This window comes from Callionymus lyra, chromosome 4, assembly GCF_982586985.1.
Source record: "Callionymus lyra chromosome 4, fCalLyr1.hap1.1, whole genome shotgun sequence".
Lineage (NCBI taxonomy): Eukaryota > Metazoa > Chordata > Actinopteri > Syngnathiformes > Callionymidae > Callionymus > Callionymus lyra.
In genome coordinates, this window is record NC_141821.1 from 15,876,061 (window position 1) to 15,893,330 (window position 17,270).

At 41.0% G+C, this 17,270-nt stretch overlaps 2 protein-coding genes across 2 annotated transcripts; both read right to left on the reverse strand.

Annotated features, from left to right (window-relative positions):
* Positions 1–14: 14 nt before the first annotated feature.
* LOC148081870 (phenylethanolamine N-methyltransferase-like) lies at positions 15–3,016 on the reverse strand. The gene is made up of 5 exons (XM_087788367.1): positions 2,452–3,016; positions 1,439–1,501; positions 935–1,157; positions 584–794; positions 15–471 (listed from the first exon to the last, which is right to left on the reverse strand). Exons 3-5 carry the CDS (start codon positions 1,092–1,094, stop codon positions 15–17), a joined length of 828 nt encoding a protein of 275 aa, XP_087644493.1. The 5' UTR covers positions 1,095–1,157; positions 1,439–1,501; positions 2,452–3,016.
* Positions 3,017–12,150: 9,134 nt separating this feature from the next.
* Positions 12,151–13,480, reverse strand: LOC148081871 (phenylethanolamine N-methyltransferase-like). Its single transcript, XM_087788930.1, has 3 exons — positions 13,114–13,480; positions 12,763–12,973; positions 12,151–12,650 (listed from the first exon to the last, which is right to left on the reverse strand). The coding sequence occupies exons 1-3, from the start codon at positions 13,271–13,273 to the stop codon at positions 12,194–12,196; spliced, it is 828 nt and encodes a 275-aa protein (XP_087645056.1). The 5' UTR covers positions 13,274–13,480; the 3' UTR covers positions 12,151–12,193.
* Between the last annotated feature and the right edge of the window lie 3,790 nt (positions 13,481–17,270).

The window sequence follows — 17,270 nt, forward strand, 5'->3', positions numbered from 1 at the left end:
TTTCCTCTGAACCTTCACTTTCTGTTACTTTTGCTTTGGTTCTTTTTGGCTTTTGCAAAAAAAAGTGCTCTGCAATCATCGGTTTTCTCTGGCTTTGTCGGTAGTGGGAAAACTTCCAGTCTAACCAGGCTGAGACCACCCTGACTGAGTAGCTGACAGATATCAGCCTCAGTGAATTGGTGAGTAGGGAGTTTTGCTCCTGGACCGCCATCATAATAGCTCATGTCTAGTGTACCTATGATCAGAAAGTCCCCACCAGGCTTCAGCAGAGATAGAACATTGGACAAGGCTACAGAATAGGTGGACGGGTTGAGGCAGGCAGAATCCAGACAGAAGCAGCTGACAATGCAGTCAGCTCCTTCAGGAGGAACCACCTCAGCACTCACAGGCTGAGGGAGGTGGACGTCCACGTGGACGATGTCTTTAATCACTTTCCTGAGTCGTGCTGCTTTGTCCTTTATGGCTGAGGGCCTGAATGAACATTACAGAAATTACATTTTCAATAAACAGACTTTTTTCGAATGATAAATGTCATGGATGTAACAGAGATAAAATAGTAAACGAAAGTAAACGTTAAACATACTCTCGTCCCTCCAGCCTGCAGGCGTTCACGAAGAATGGTGACCAGTCGAAGCTGCACTTCCCATTGTCCTGGAACCAGTTCTTCAGGTAGGCACAATTGACCTCCAGGTAGTCACTCATAACCACCTGGTCGAATATTTCACAACCTGACATCACCTGGTAAATAGTTGGACCTGAACCAAGGTCCAGAAGGAGCCCACCTTTGATGTCCCCTGTTGTCAAAACATGCACTTTAGCTTCTTTATCACTAATGGACACATTTAAAAGAGAGTTTAAATATAAAAAAAACACCTACAATTCAATAAAACACATCCCTTAAATCAGGAAAACATTACTTTAATGTCATTCCTACCTTCAGTAAAGGCCCTGTGCAGGACTCTCATCTGCCACATGGTAAATGTATCTTCTTTTGTAAAGTCTGCACGTGGATAGCTGTAGTTGTACTGCAGGTACCAAGCAGGGTCAAAACCCTGCTTGTAGCTCTCCGCCAGTTCCTTGTGTTCTGCCTCCATTTTGGCACCACTTGCACTGATGTTTCTCCTCGGATCATGGACTATTTATCCACATCAGTCAGCCTGTTCATCCAATCAGATTCAGGTTGTGTTAGTCAACAGTTGGTGTTCAAATAATTATATTGACTGTAAATACACACAAGTCTGTCCAAATATTGATTTCTTTACAATGACTAGAGTAGGAGTATATGCTTGTCATCTTTTGTCTTGATGAAGCTTATAGTCACATTGTGCTTAGCAAGCCATGCGACTGTAGCACATAACTCCCATCCTTGCATTTTAGAGATCTTTTTAAGATTCTTTCATTTGTTTTTAAATCATAACATGGCCTCGTCCCGTCATACCTTTCAAAGGTGCTCCACCTTTATGCTCCTGCTCGCTGCCTCAGGTCGACCGATTAACTGCTCCTGGAAGTGACAAGTTCAAAGCAGAAGCTCAGAGCTTTTACATGTTGCTCCTCTCAAGCTCTGGAAGAACTTTCCTTTGGATGTCAACTAGAACTTGTCTTGAATCCCACTTTTCAACTTTTTTTTTAGTTATCTCAGCACTCTGCAGCTGTTCTAGTGTCTTTTCTTGTTTTATTTGCTTATGTTGTATTATCCTAGTGTTGTTTAATGTCAAATAACATTTACATAAAAGAGAAAGAGGATTGGGTGCATTTAATTGACAACTGACTCAAGTGTGTATTGACAACTGACTCGAGTGTGTATTGACACATAGAAGACATAGACTATTGTAGGTCTATTAAGGTCATGGTGTGTAGCATCCAGACCCTGAATCTCATTTCCAGTCCAAAATGACCATTTGAGATCACGGATAATAGATGATAATTAGATCACAAAGATCAGTGAACAGAGAAGCAGATCGAGTGCACGAATGCTCTTCCCAAGATGCAACACTAATAGACTCAGGGACTCAGGGATTAATTCCTCGTGCTATTAGACTGTATTATTGTGAATATGGGGGCAGGAGTGGAGTGAAAAGATGATGTTATTCTATGTGAGCCTGTGTATCCTTTTCTTTGTGTTATTTCCCTTGATCTATGTTCTGTATATTTGGTCATTCCCTTGCACTTTTTCTTTTTATTGCACTTTTGTTCTTGTTTTAATGAAAATATCGTCTTGTTTTTCAAAGAAGTGTATACTGGCTCTATATCAATATCTATTTTAACAAAATCTTTAATTCAATATAGGCTTATTAGATTGTAGTTAGTATAAACATGTTTGTTTTGATTATTTGGAATTCAATTAATTCAGTTTTAATACTTGATTTGGAATGATTTTTTTATTTAAGAGAAATGCTCACAATGTATAACCATATTCATTAAATTAATCTGTTTGCTCTGTTGCTTTCTCACCAATGTAATCTTCGTGTGGCACTATACGGATGATAGTTTAGCATGTGATCAGATTCGCGATTATTATTTTGTAATCAGACTTATCTTTGTTTTATTGCATCATTATTTTACGATGCAATCAGGGGGAATGTAAGGATATGACAACTTGACTGTAACCAATAATCCAGATTTAACACACATCTCAAATAGTAACTTGATTAACTGATAATCTTTCAAATTTAATTCATGTTAAATAATCAATGCCTCTCTTTAGAATTCAAGTGCTCAGCTATTCTTGAGGTCAGGTCACACTGAGAATGTAGTGTACGAGGATCCAAGTAAGTCTTCTTGAAATGTTTGAGTTCTTTAATGAGTTCCTCGAAAACACAAATAATTCCAAAAGGTCGATGCGGCAGAATTCCAGAGCAAAGAAAACGTCCAACAGGAAAACCAAAAGCGAAGGAGAAACAAAAGGAGTCCAGACTGCAGGCGATCTAAAATACAAAAAAAACAACTCAGCGACTAGGAAGGCTGTAACAAAAAGCGCTGGCAAAGTAAATACTATAAACGTTGATGTAGCGTCGGAACGATCTGGGAACAAACTTTATTTGTGTGACCCTGGTCTCGAAAAGCGCTATATAAATAAATATTACTTACATGTCTCGAGAAGTGATACTCTGGCAATGCGTTCACAGACCTTTCAACATCGCTCCTTTATTGCCCAATCTCCTGCAGCTGGTGATTCCTCCTTTGAAAGTAAAAGCAAAAGAACATACCACAAGAAAAACATAGAACTATGACAGAGAAAGACAAAAACAATCTCGATGGTGCCAGCTAGTCAAGGACAAGAACACAACATCTGCGCAAGTCAACTGATAAACAGATTTTCTCTAGAAGATCGAACTGTGGTAACTTTCCACGACCAACACGTGGCACGGCCATCTTAGAAGACAAGTGTTTAGAAACACTGACCAATCATACATGCACAAATGACTAGAGGAGTTTACCTAAATATTTATACTATAAAGATCTGCTATTTCATTAGAAATTGTGCATTTGGCACTGGAAGACATCTCTGCGATAGTTTAACAAGAATAAAAGTGTAAATCAGTAACTTAAAGAGTATTGATGATGAAGATGATCTGATCATCCGAGTTTCATATAAATGTGTGACGCTACTGCAACACACATTTTTACATTTATAAAATAAAAACGTTTTGGGTAAAAATGAACAAATCATGTGTATTTATATTGGCGTTTTTCAACAGAGATCGCTCCAATCACACGGCTTCAGCTTACTTTCATTCTGCAGCTTCACTTTGATCAAAAAAAAAAAAAAAAAAAGGTAAAAGGTAAAACTTTATTGATCCCTCAGGAGGTCTCCTTCGGGAAATTGTTTTTTACCAATAGCCAGCAATTTTTCATAAACAATAAAAAAATAATAATAATAATACATAAAAAATAAAATAAGAAGAGGAACATAAAGAGGAAGAACAAGATGACACAATCTAAGTCTAAAGATAAAGACAAAGAACATAGGTCAAAGAAAAACAACAAAGACAAAGGATACAAAGACTAAAATAGAACAGAACATCCAGATACTTTCACTCCACTCCTGCCCCCGAAGAATTGTACAATTTAATAGTACGAGGGATGAATGAGTCCCTGAGTCTATTTGTTTTGCACCTGGGTAGGAGCATTCGTGCACTCATTCTGCTTCTCTGCTCACTGATGACAGTGCTCAGAGGATGACTGTCATCATCCATGATGGACAGTAGTTTGTTCAATGATCTCCTCTCAGCAACTGTCACCAGTGAGTCCAGCTTCATTCCAACCACAGAGCCAGCCCTCCTGATCAACCTGTCAAAACCTGTTGACACTCCTCTTGGACACATTTCCACCCCAACACACCACAGCATAGAACATGACACTGGCCACCACAGACTGGTAGAACATGCAGAGGAGCTTCTTGCAGATGTTAAATGATCGAAGCCTCCTCAGAAAGTACAGTCTACTCTGAACCTTCTTATATACATGGTCTGTATTGCAGGACCAGTCCAGTTTACTGTCCATCCACACACCGAGGTACTTATAGTTGTCCACTATCTCCACCTCGTCGCCTCTGATGGACACTGGACGTGGCTTTGTCCTGGACCTCCCGAAGTCCAAGACCAGCTCCTTGGTCTTTGAGGTGTTCAGCTGCAAGTGGTTCCTCTCACTCCAGTCCACAAAGTCATGTATCAGACTCCTATACTCGTCTTCGCTGTTGTCCCTGATGCATCCAACAATAGCAGTGTCGTCAGCATACTTCTGGACGAGACTCAGCTCTGAGTTGTAGCAGAAGTCTGAAGTGTAGATGGTGAAGAGGAGAGGGGCCAGTACTGTCCCCTGAGGTGCTCCTGTACTGCACACCACAGTGTCAGACTTGATGTCCTTCAGCCTGACATACTGTGGTCGATCAGTAAGATAGTCCGTAATCCAGGAGACCAGACCAGGGTCCACATGCATCTTAGTCAGTTTGTCCTGCAGGAGAGGGGGTTGGATAGTGGTGAAGGCACTAGAAAAGTCCAGGAACAGGATTCTCACTGAACCGCTTCCTTTATCCAAGTGGGAGTAGGTCCGATGCAGGAGGTGAAGGATGGCATCTTCCACACCAACTGCTGGCTGGTAGGCAAACTGCAGGGGGTCTTGCGCGTGCTGGACTTGTGGCCTGAGATGTTTGAGGACCAGCCGCTCCAGTGTCTTCATCAGCTGCGAAGTCAGTGCCACCGGTCTGTAATCGTTCAGCTCGCTCTGTCGGATCTTTTTAGGGACTGGAACGATACAGGAAGTCTTCCACAGAGTTGGTACTTTCCCCAGCCGTAGACTGAGGTTGAAGACATGCTGGAGCGGCTCAGCTAGTTCAGCAGCGCAGGTCTTTAGCAGTCGAGCAGACACCTTATCAGGACCAGCAGCCTTCCCTGGACGAATCCTCCAAAGTACATCCTGTACCTGGAGTGAGGTGAAGCTGGGAAGTGGTTGTGTGGAGCTGGGGGGGGGGCACAAGAAGGTGGGGCAGGTCCTGAGGCGGGCAGCAGTGAGGGTCAGGTGCTCAAACCTATTAGAAAAGTAGTTCAGTCCATTTGCCTCCTCCACCGTGTCCACTGCAGTCAGAGAGGCCTTGGTCCAGTGATGGTTTTAACACCATCCCAGACCTCTCTTATTTCTTCTCGGCTCAGCTTCTCCTCCAACCTCCTCCTGTAGGTGTCCTTTTTTTTTTTTTCTTTTTTTTTTTAGAATCCCTTATTAGTCCCGCGAGGGGAAATTCAACCATTCACACATACTGATGTGAGTAGGCACCATCAGGAGCAATCAGGGTGAAGTGTCTTGCTCAGGGACACAACGACACAAGCTTGTCTGGAGCTGGGATTGAACCTGCAACCTTTTGGACTGCAGGCAACCACTCTACCATCTGAGCTATGTCGTCCTTTGCCTCCCTCAAGCATCGCTTCACCTCCTGCTGAGCTGACCTCATGACGTCCCTGTCCCTGCTCCTGAATGCCACTTTCTTCCTGTTAAGGACATCCTTGACCTCCTTTGTTACCCACGGTTTATTATTAGGGTAACAGCGGACAGTCTTAGTAGGGGCGACAACGTCCAAGCAGAAATTTAAATAATCTGTTAGACAGTGTGTCTGACCCTCGATGTCCTCACCATGAGACCTCAGCAGCACATCCCAGTCTGTTGTTTCAAAGCAGTCTCTGATGGCGTCCTCCACAGCTGGTGTCCACTTTCTGTTTCTGCACCAGAGGAATGTACTGTGACTGAAGGTGGACCAGGTTATGATCGGACCTTCCAAGTGGAGGAAGAGGTTTGGCTCTTTAGGCGTCCTTCAAGTTGGAATAAAGAAGGTCAATTGTCCTGTTATTCCTGGTGGGACAATCCACAGCCTGATGGAAAGTAGGCAGAGTAGAGTCCAGGTTGGCATGATTAAAGTCTCCAGAGATGATGATAAACGCGTCAGGATGTTGATCCTGAAGTCGAGCTGTCATTGTGTGGATCTTCTCACAGGCAGATGCAGCCGCAGCGCTCGGAGGAATGTAAAGACACAGCGCGATCACGTGACTGAACTCACGCGGTAGATAATACGGACGCATGCTGACAGCCAACAGTTCTAAATCTTGACAACACAAGACTTTCTTCACAGTAACGTGTCCCGGACTACACCAGCGTTTATATTCACGTACATGATCAGACCTCCTCCTCTGCGCTTCCCACAGGCATGCGTGTCTCTGTCCGCTCTGACGGTGCTGAAACCAGGCAGCTCCACGTGTGCGTCGGGAGTCAGCTGCGTGAGCCACGTCTCCGTGAAGATCAACAAGCTGCTCTCTCTGTAGATCCGCTGGTTGTTGAGGGCAGACAGCTCGTCGATCTTATTCGTCAGTGAATTGACGTTCCCCATCGTAATCGTTGGGATCGTTGGTCTGTGACGTCTCCGATGGTCCGTTAGCTTAGCCTTTAACCTCTTCCCTGTGCGACAGCCACGATACCGGCGCTGAAGTTCGATCGGGATCTCGTGACGATCATGCATGGCTGTGATTTTTACACATTTAATTTCATACAGTTCCATGTTTTCCCTGATCCAAGACGGACTAGTTATCATAATCATTTACATTTCTGATTAAAATTGCATTTTTGAACAAACTAAAGTAAAATAATGTAAGATGTGCTGTAAGTGTTCCTGTAAGACTTAGTTCCTGTGAGTGTGATGCCCCACTGTTCACTCACAATGGTGATATTTATTTTATTCAATGTAACGTTTCACAAGTAGACGTGTAATTTCATGGTTTGAGCAGCAGAAACAAGTAACGTGTCCGACTTAATTTCATTCATTTAATTTCGGGTCAGTATCTGTGATTTAAGGAATCATGCGTCACTGTAATGATGTTTGGATGTCCTCTTCTGTGAAATGACAAGAGTTTTTGTGAAGTTTGTGTGGACGTTTGTGCGTGTGTGATAGAAATTAGCTACAATTGCGAGTGTAAATGGCTTTGTGTGCATTTGGGCTATATACAAGTTTATATTGGTATTTTGTTAATGAATGAAACTAGCTCAAGTTGTTTGTTAAGTCAGTGTAAGAGAAAGAGAGAGACAGGTTTGGGAGACTGTTAATGTAGGTTTTAAAGAGAACAGAAGTAAAAGCTATACGGTTTTGAAGTAATGAACAGATATGAATGAACATGTAAACAATGGAATATTAATATGTATTTAGTTTATTGAGGAAGAAGCATGACTAGAGAAAGTAAATAGCGAAAAGACAAAGAAAACTTTAGAAGAGACAGATGAAATACATTATTACGTTCCAGAAATTGACAACAATAACTGAAACAAGGCAGACATTCATTTACTGTAAAATGAAACCGATTACAAACTTAAAACAGAAATTGTACTACCAATTCATGGTCATCACGTTATTTTTAGTAGATACTGGAGCAGAACGAACAGTAATCGGTGACATCAATTATATTACAGCAGGAGAAAAAACAAAAACATAAGAGTAATGCCAGCAAATGGAATTGTAAAAATCAGCCCGATCAGTGAAAGACTGTTCAGTTAAAACAAGATAGTGATTTGATTACTGCAAAAGTCTGCTACAGATTTGCAAACAGTAAATGCAGCAGTACAGCAGATGGCGCCAAATGTATCAAATCACATACCTTGCTCAAACTTGATAAAATCCAAAAAGGACAGTATTTTGCGGTCATAAAATTTAAGCAATGCTTTTTGGTCCATTCCTTCAGAAAAAGAAAGTCAAGCATGGTTTGTTTTTAACTTACAAATGAGAAACACTTACTTGGACAAGATTACTATCACGGTGTGGAACGGAGAACCCCAGGCGCAGAGGTGATTTGCAGAGACTTGGATTAATTCAGTGGGGAAGGCAGAGGCGTAGTCATACAGTCCAGGAATAGGCAACAGAAGGCAAAGCAAACACGGCGTCAAGGGGCAGAAACAGGTCGATAATCACAACAGGCAGGAATGGAGTCTTGGTCGGGACAAAGGCAAGGAGACAGGGTAGGGATGCTGGAATACTCAGCAGCAGGATACAGGTACTGGAAAACGGTGATGACAAGACAAAGGACGTGACAGAGAGTGGGGGCTTGAGAACACAGGGGAGCAATCAGCAACAGCTGGGGGCGGGACTAACGAGACACGGCTGGGAACAATTACTACTCAGACAGGGGGGAAGTAAGACTAACACAGACACAGAAGGGAGCGGATTTCACAATAAAACCGGAAACACAAGGAGGAACATGTAGACTCACGACAATTACACTGCAAGTCCAACCATCTTCGGTCAAAACATTCAGGCGTGTCTCGGTAACTTTACTCCAAAGGAAAGGAAGTCAAATTTAGTTTTTTTGTTAGATGACAGCTTATTGGTTAACAAAAATCAAGACAAATGCAAGAAAGACATTTTCCAATACCTTGAGTATTTGCATAAAACGGGTTACAACTTTGGAAAAAAAGAAGTCCGATACATGGGACATGGTTTAAACAAACAAGGTAGAACACCAAGAAAGAAAGGAGCCAAATTTGTAAACAAGTTATACATAGGCCCCGAAGAAAAAAACGTGGTTGCCAAAATTATTGTTTAAATGGGCGGCAGTATTGAGTCATGGGTTGACCCTTGTCTCAAACAGGAGGGATGGTAGACCAGATAAATGGGATTTATAACACGCACAGGTTTAAATTCCTTCTCAAAGAATATTTGTAAGCGGTGTTTAATCAGAGATAACTCCTAAGGTCAATTGAGACCAAAACTTGATCCAACTTATCCAATTCAGACCATTCACCTAGATTTTATTCAGTTATCTAAACAGAAAGGTGTTGAATATTGTCTAGTACTTATAGACGCCTTCTCTAAGTGGGTTGAGATCTTTCCAAAGGCTAAACCAGATGCACCTACAGTAGCCAAAGCATTATGTAAACACATAGTTCCTCAGGAATTCCGGAGATCATCAGAATTGACAATGGATCACATTTTGTCAATGAAATGATCCTAACCACTTTCTTAATCTGAGCACCATGGGCATGGTGGGAAACACCGGCCACATGGGACGTCATGGACGGTATATAAAGAGCACACCAAGTCCACATGACCTACAAGAACGACCAAGACGAGAGAAAACGTAAGGGCATTGACCCTTGAGTAAATCAAATGCTCTATTACAAATGTCAAGAAGTAATCCTCTCTGAACATCCAAGTCTGATGATAAAATGTAAAGAAAGCTTTGGTACTTCCTACAAAGGAAAAAGGTGTTATGATATGTTCCAAAAAGGTAAAGAATCATGAAAGTCTACTCTATACTCCAAATCATTCTGGTCTAAACTATTAGGTGTGACACGTAGAACTCGAGCTAAAAGGTCAGTCACTATGAAATGAATCAGACCAAGATCTCAGAAACCAAGCGGAGTCTTTAATTTTGAACCAAGTACATGGTCGTCTCAAGATGTGACTACTTTTTGTTTACCTATACATGACAAAGTCTTATTACCAATAAATAATTGGGTTAGTTAGCTATCGAAAAAGGAAAAATAAGGAATCAATAATGCATTGTGTGGATGGGTCCTAGACCCCTGTTAAGAATTGTGCCATTTTGATGTTCCCCAGAACTGTATGACAGAACTAATGACTAAAGATAACGCCAAGCCTAAATGTAAAAAATAAGAACCTTTCCTTCCAGTAACTTGGTTCGAGCAATCCAAACCCATCTTTAGCAGTGACATAGAGAGAAACCAGAACTTCACTTGTTTCAAAAGTAGTGATACCGCTGATAAAGATGTGGGTAAAATGAATGTGAATCGCACAACTACTATTGAAGTTACACAACACAGGCTGACATTTGGTGGATGTGTGGAGATATGGGGTTACGACAGAAACCTGCCCTCTCAGTCGAACGGACTGTGTACGATGGCTACACTGATCATGCCGGTCAACGCAGTTGCCGTCCAGAATAACACTCTCTTTGGATGACTCCGCCTTGAGTAGGAATAGAGAGCAGTTGGTTGGATGAGCAAGGACGACCCCACTTACATCAATGCCATTGGTGTCACTAGGGGTGTCCCACACCGGTATAAGTTGGCTGATCCCATAGGTTCAGGATTCGAGAATTTCCCTGTTATCTCTACCGTCTTCCCCGTAACGCCCATCAAAAACATAGACAGTATTAGTTACATCCTCTACAATGTCCAACATCTTGGTAATTGCACAGAAGCTGGTTTCTCGGCTATTCACGAACAATTGCATGCCACTTCTCTTTAGTACAAACCAGGGTACCACGGATTCCGAATCCAAATATATTGAGATGGAATGTAGACAAGTAATTATAAGGAAAAATGGAAAATCGCAAGAAGTCAGGGTATTTTGATGAAAAGTGTTGAGCTAAAACATGAATGTACATTATGATAAACAGGAGGGAAATGTTAAAGAATTTATGTTGCTTATCATTTTATCACAATAAACATGTAGTCATGCTTACTGCGACTCACAATGAGATGGAAGGAATGTGCCCAGTTAAAGTTTTGTTTCCCGAGAAATGACAGTATGTGCATTAAGATACAGTGACCTTCAGCAAGATAAGGGAGCTGAACTCAGCGTGCAGGAGATGACAATGCGCTGGCTGCGTCCAGCAACAAATAAACAGACTGTTTGTACTCAAGTGTGTCATCATCTGAAATATGGAATAAAAAGCCAGCACGGAGAGAGTTTCTTCAGTGGTTGGAGACGAGCCGTGCCAAGGCGCCTCTCCACTCCTTTCTGGTGGTAAAATCTGCATTCTGACTGTTTGTTGTTCTAACCCTTGTCTCTGTTCTCATTCCGATTGTCCGGGAGAAATTCCCTGACATTTATCGTTCCAAGTCTTGTGTATTCATTTTAATTGCTTATGTGTGTAGGGAGATCGTGTGGACCGTCTTGAGGGAAGTTGATTTTATTTTTCATATTTTCCAGGTATGAAGTATTTGTTTCGTATTGTGAATAGTTTCTGACTCTGTTTAGTTTTATCCTGTAGATGGTGCCGTTTATATGTATGTATATGTATATGTAGGAGAGTGTACAATTGTAATGTTTATTATTTTGAATTAATCGGTAATGTTGTTGTCCTGCACATACAATCGAAGCCTGTGAATGGGAGATCGTGTGGACCATCTGGAGGAAAGTCTGAGAATGAAAGAAAAAGACCGTCTGACCACATCTGTTACACCCGACTTAATCCCTTATGGATCATCATTCACAACTGTATCGGTGTTGTCAGAATCTATGGTACAGCGTATCACCTATAGTAGGCCCCAGAAAAACCTCCGTAAATCTTCTCTGGGTCTTTTTCGTTCTGATGGCTTAAAACACCTTTAATTGTGTAAATTTCAAATGAGATGGGTCTTAAGAAAGATGTGTCTTTATCTATCTTTAGTACAGAGAGCCAGGATTCAGCAGTTGAAGACAATTGGTTGATGTGGCAATGCAGTGAAAACAGAAAACCAGGAAATAGATTGTATGTGTTTATTTAGTCTTCAGAACACTTGAAAGTACCCTTTTAAGCCTGGATCCATGATGTCACATATGTATTATACTGGGCTGATCTATGTTCACAGAAGTGTATAATATAATATGTGGAATGTTGACGGCTGGATGGGTGCCAGGTACTTGCTTAAGTAAGGCCAAATCAGTTCAACTAAACCATGAACAAGACTAAACAAACTGACTCCAATTTCCTCTGAACCTTCACTTTCTGTTACTTTTGCTTCGGTTCTTTTTGGCTTTTGCAAAAAAAAGTGCTCTGCAATCATCGGTTTTCTCTGGCTTTGTCGGTAGTGGGAAAACTTCCAGTCTAACCAGGCTGAGACCACCCTGACTGAGTAGCTGACAGATATCAGCCTCAGTGAATTGGTGAGTAGGGAGTTTTGCTCCTGGACCGCCATCATAATAGCTCATGTCTAGTGTACCTATGATCAGAAAGTCCCCACCAGGCTTCAGCAGAGATAGAACATTGGACAAGGCTACAGAATAGGTGGACGGGTTGAGGCAGGCAGAATCCAGACAGAAGCAGCTGACAATGCAGTCAGCTCCTTCAGGAGGAACCACCTCAGCACTCACAGGCTGAGGGAGGTGGACGTCCACGTGGACGATGTCTTTAATCACTTTCCTGAGTCGTGCTGCTTTGTCCTTTATGGCTGAGGGCCTGAATGAACATTACAGAAATTACATTTTCAATAAACAGACTTTTTTCGAATGATAAATGTCATGGATGTAACAGAGATAAAATAGTAAACGAAAGTAAACGTTAAACATACCCTCGTCCCTCCAGCCTGCAGGCGTTCACGAAGAATGGTGACCAGTCGAAGCTGCACTTCCCATTGTCCTGGAACCAGTTCTTCAGGTAGGCACAATTGACCTCCAGGTAGTCACTCATAACCACCTGGTCGAATATTTCACAACCTGACATCACCTGGTAAATAGTTGGACCTGAACCAAGGTCCAGAAGGAGCCCACCTTTGATGTCCCCTGTTGTCAAAACATGCACTTTAGCTTCTTTATCACTAATGGACACATTTAAAAGAGAGTTTAAATATAAAAAAAACACCTACAATTCAATAAAACACATCCCTTAAATCAGGAAAACATTACTTTAATGTCATTCCTACCTTCAGTAAAGGCCCTGTGCAGGACTCTCATCTGCCACATGGTAAATGTATCTTCTTTGGTAAAGTCTGCACGTGGATAGCTGTAGTTGTACTGCAGGTACCAAGCAGGGTCAAAACCCTGCTTGTAGCTCTCCGCCAGTTCCTTGTGTTCTGCCTCCATTTTGGCACCACTTGCACTGATGTTTCTCCTCGGATCATGGACTATTTATCCACATCAGTCAGCCTGTTCATCCAATCAGATTCAGGTTGTGTTAGTCAACAGTTGGTGTTCAAATAATTATATTGACTGTAAATACACACAAGTCTGTCCAAATATTGATTTCTTTACAATGACTAGAGTAGTATATGCTTGTCATCTTTTGTCTTGATGAAGCTTATAGTCACATTGTGCTTAGCAAGCCATGCGACTGTAGCACATAACTCCCATCCTTGCATTCTAGAGATCTTTTTAAGATTCTTTCATTTGTTTTTAAATCATAACATGGCCTCGTCCCGTCATACCTTTCAAAGGTGCTTCACCTTTATGCTCCTGCTTGCTGCCTCAGGACGACCGATTAACTGCTCCTGGAAGTGACAAGTTCAAAGCAGAAGCTCAGAGCTTTTACATGTTGCTCCTCTCAAGCTCTGGAAGAACTTTCCTTTGGATGTCAACTAGAACTTGTCTTGAATCCCACTTTTCAACTCTTTTTTTTAGTTATCTCAGCACTCTGCAGCTGTTCTAGTGTCTTTTCTTGTTTTATTTGCTTATGTTGTATTATCCTAGTGTTGTTTTTTTAAACTTCCATTTAACTTTGGGGCTATATTTTATCTTCTTGTACAGCACTTTGTCCCAACTGCTGTCTTTTAAATTGCTATATAAATAGAGCTAAGTTGACTCAAGTTAAGTATTGCTTGTTTAATGTCAAATAACATTTACATAAAAGAGAAAGAGGATAAGGTGCATTTAATTGACAACTGACTCGAGTGTGTATTGACAACTGACTCGAGTGTGTATTGACACATAGAAGACATAGACTATTGTAGGTCTATTAAGGTCATGCTGTGTAGCATCCAGACCCTGAATCTCATTTCCAGTCCAAAATGACCATTTGACATCACGGATTATAGATGATAATTCGATCACAAAGATCAGTGAACAGAGAAGCAGATCTAGTGCACGAATGCTCTTCCCAAGATGCAACACTAATAGACTCAGGGACTCAGGGATTAATTCCTCGTGCTATTAGACTGTATTATTGTGAATATGGGGGCAGGAGTGGAGTGAAAAGATGATGTTATTCTATGTGAGCCTGTGTATCCTTTTCTTTGTGTTATTTCCCTTGATCTATGTTCTTTATATTTGGTCATTCCCTTGCACTTTTTCTTTTTATTGCACTTTTGTTCTTGTTTTAATGAAAATATCGTCTGCTGTGAAATGGAAAAACAATTTTTTCGAAGGAGATCTCAGGAGGGATTAATCAAGTCCGTCCGTCCGTCCGTCCCTCCATCTATCTAATGCAGACAAATGATAACAGCTGTTAAAACTCATAGGATCATTTTAAATTCTGACCCACGAACAGTATTAAATCTTTAGTACGTCAACGCCTCACATGAAGAGCCGACACCCATGGTTGCCGACAGCAGGGCTGCTTATTCCTTTTTACCTCGCTAAAGAGGTTTTTCAAAGAAGTGTATACTGGCTCTATATCAATATCTATTTTAAAAAAATCTTTAATTCAATATAGGCTTATTAGATTGTAGTTAGTATAAACATGTTTGTTTTGATTATTTGGAATTCAATTAATTCAGTTTTAATACTTGATTTGGAATGATTTTTTTATTTAAGAGAAATGCTCACAATGTATAACCATATTCATTAAATGAATCTGTTTGCTCTGTTGCTTTCTCACCAATGTAATCTTCGTGTGGCACTATATGGATGATAGTTTAGCATGTGATCAGATTCGCGATTATTATTTTGTAATCAGACTTATCTTTGTTTTATTGCATCATTATTTTACGATGCAATCAGGGGGAATGTAAGGATATGACAACTTGACTGTAACCAATAATCCAGATTTAACACACATCTCAAATAGTAACTTGATTAACTGATAATCTTTCAAATTTAATTCATGTTAAATAATCAATGCCTCTCTTTAGAATTCAAGTGCTCAGCTATTCTTCAGGTCAGGTCACACTGATAATGTTGTGTACGAGGATCCAAGTAAGTCTTCTTAAAATGTTTGAGTTCTTTAATGAGTTCCTCAAAAACACAAATAATTCCAAAAGGTCGATGCGGCAGAATTCCAGAGCAAAGAAAACGTCCAACAGGAAAACCAAAAGCGAAGGAGAAACAAAAGGAGTCCAGACTGCAGGCGATCTAAAATACAAAAAAAAAACTCAGCGACTAGGAAGGCTGTAACAAAAAGCGCTGGCAAAGTAAATACTATAAACGTCGATGTAGCGTCGGAACGATCTGGGAACAAACTTTATCATGTCTCGAGAAGTGATCCTCTGGCAATGCGTTCACGGACCTTTCAACATCGCTCCTTTATTGCCCAATCTCTTGCAGCTGGTGATTCCTCCTTTGAAAGTAAAAGCAAAAGAACATACCACAGGAAAAACATAGAACTATGACAGAGAAAGACAAAAACAATCTCGATGGTGCCAGCTAGTCAAGGACAAGAACACAACATCTGCGCAAGTCAACTGATAAACAGATTTTCTCTAGAAGATCGAACTGTGGTAACTTTCCACGTGGCACGGCCATCTTAGAAGACAAGTGTTTAGAAACACTGACCAATCATACATGCACAAATGACTAGAGGAGTTTACCTAAATATTTATACCATAAAGATCTGCTATTTCATTAGAAATTGTGCATTTGGCACTGGAAGACATCTCTGCCATAGTTTAACAAGAATAAAAGTGTAAATCAGTAACTTAAAGAGTATTGATGATGAAGATGATCTGATCATCCGAGTTTCATATAAATGTGTGACGCTACTGCAACACACATTTTTACATTTATAAAATAAAAACGTTTTGGGTAAAAATGAACAAATCATGTGCATTTATATTGGCGTTTTTCAACGGAGATCGCTCCAATCACACGGCTTCAGCTTACTTTCATTCTGCAGCTTCACTTTGATCAAAAAAAAAAAAAAAAAAAAAGGTAAAAGGTAAAACTTTATTGATCCTTCAGGAGGTCTCCTTCGGGAAATTGTTTTTTACCAATAGCCAGCAATTTTTCATAAACAATAAAAAAAATAAAATAATAATAAATAAAAAATAAAATAAGAACATAAAGAGGAAGAACAAGATGACACAATCTAAGTCTAAAGATAAAGATAAAGAACATAGGTCAAAGAAAAACAACAAAGACAAAGGATACAAAGACTAACATAGAACAGAACATCCAGATACTCTCACTCCACTCCTGCCCCCGAAGAATTGTACAATTTAATAGTACGAGGGATGAATGAGTCCCTTAGTCTATTTGTTTTGCACCTGGGTAGGAGCATTCGTGCACTCATTCTGCTTCTCTGCTCACTGATGACAGTGTTCAGAGGATGACTGTCATCATCCATGATGGACAGTAGTTTGTTCAATGATCTCCTCTCAGCAACTGTCACCAGTGAGTCCAGCTTCATTCCAACCACAGAGCCAGCCCTCCTGATCAACCTGTCCAACCTGTCGACACTCCTCTTGGACACATTTCCACCCCAACACACCACAGCATAGAACATGACACTGGCCACCACAGACTGGTAGAACATGCAGAGGAGCTTCTTGCAGATGTTAAATGATCGAAGCCTCCTCAGAAAGTACAGTCTACTCTGAACCTTCTTATATACATGGTCTGTATTGCAGGACCAGTCCAGTTTACTGTCCATCCACACACCGAGGTACTTATAGTTGTCCACTATCTCCACCTCGTCGCCTCTGATGGACACTGGACGTGGCTTTGTCCTGGACCTCCCGAAGTCCAAGACCAGCTCCTTGGTCTTTGAGGTGTTCAGCTGCAAGTGGTTCCTCTCACTCCAGTCCACAAAGTCATGTATCAGACTCCTATACTCGTCTTCGCTGTTGTCCCTGATGCATCCAACAATAGCAGTGTCGTCAGCATACTTCTGGACGAGACTCAGCTCTGAGTTGTAGCAGAAGTCTGAAGT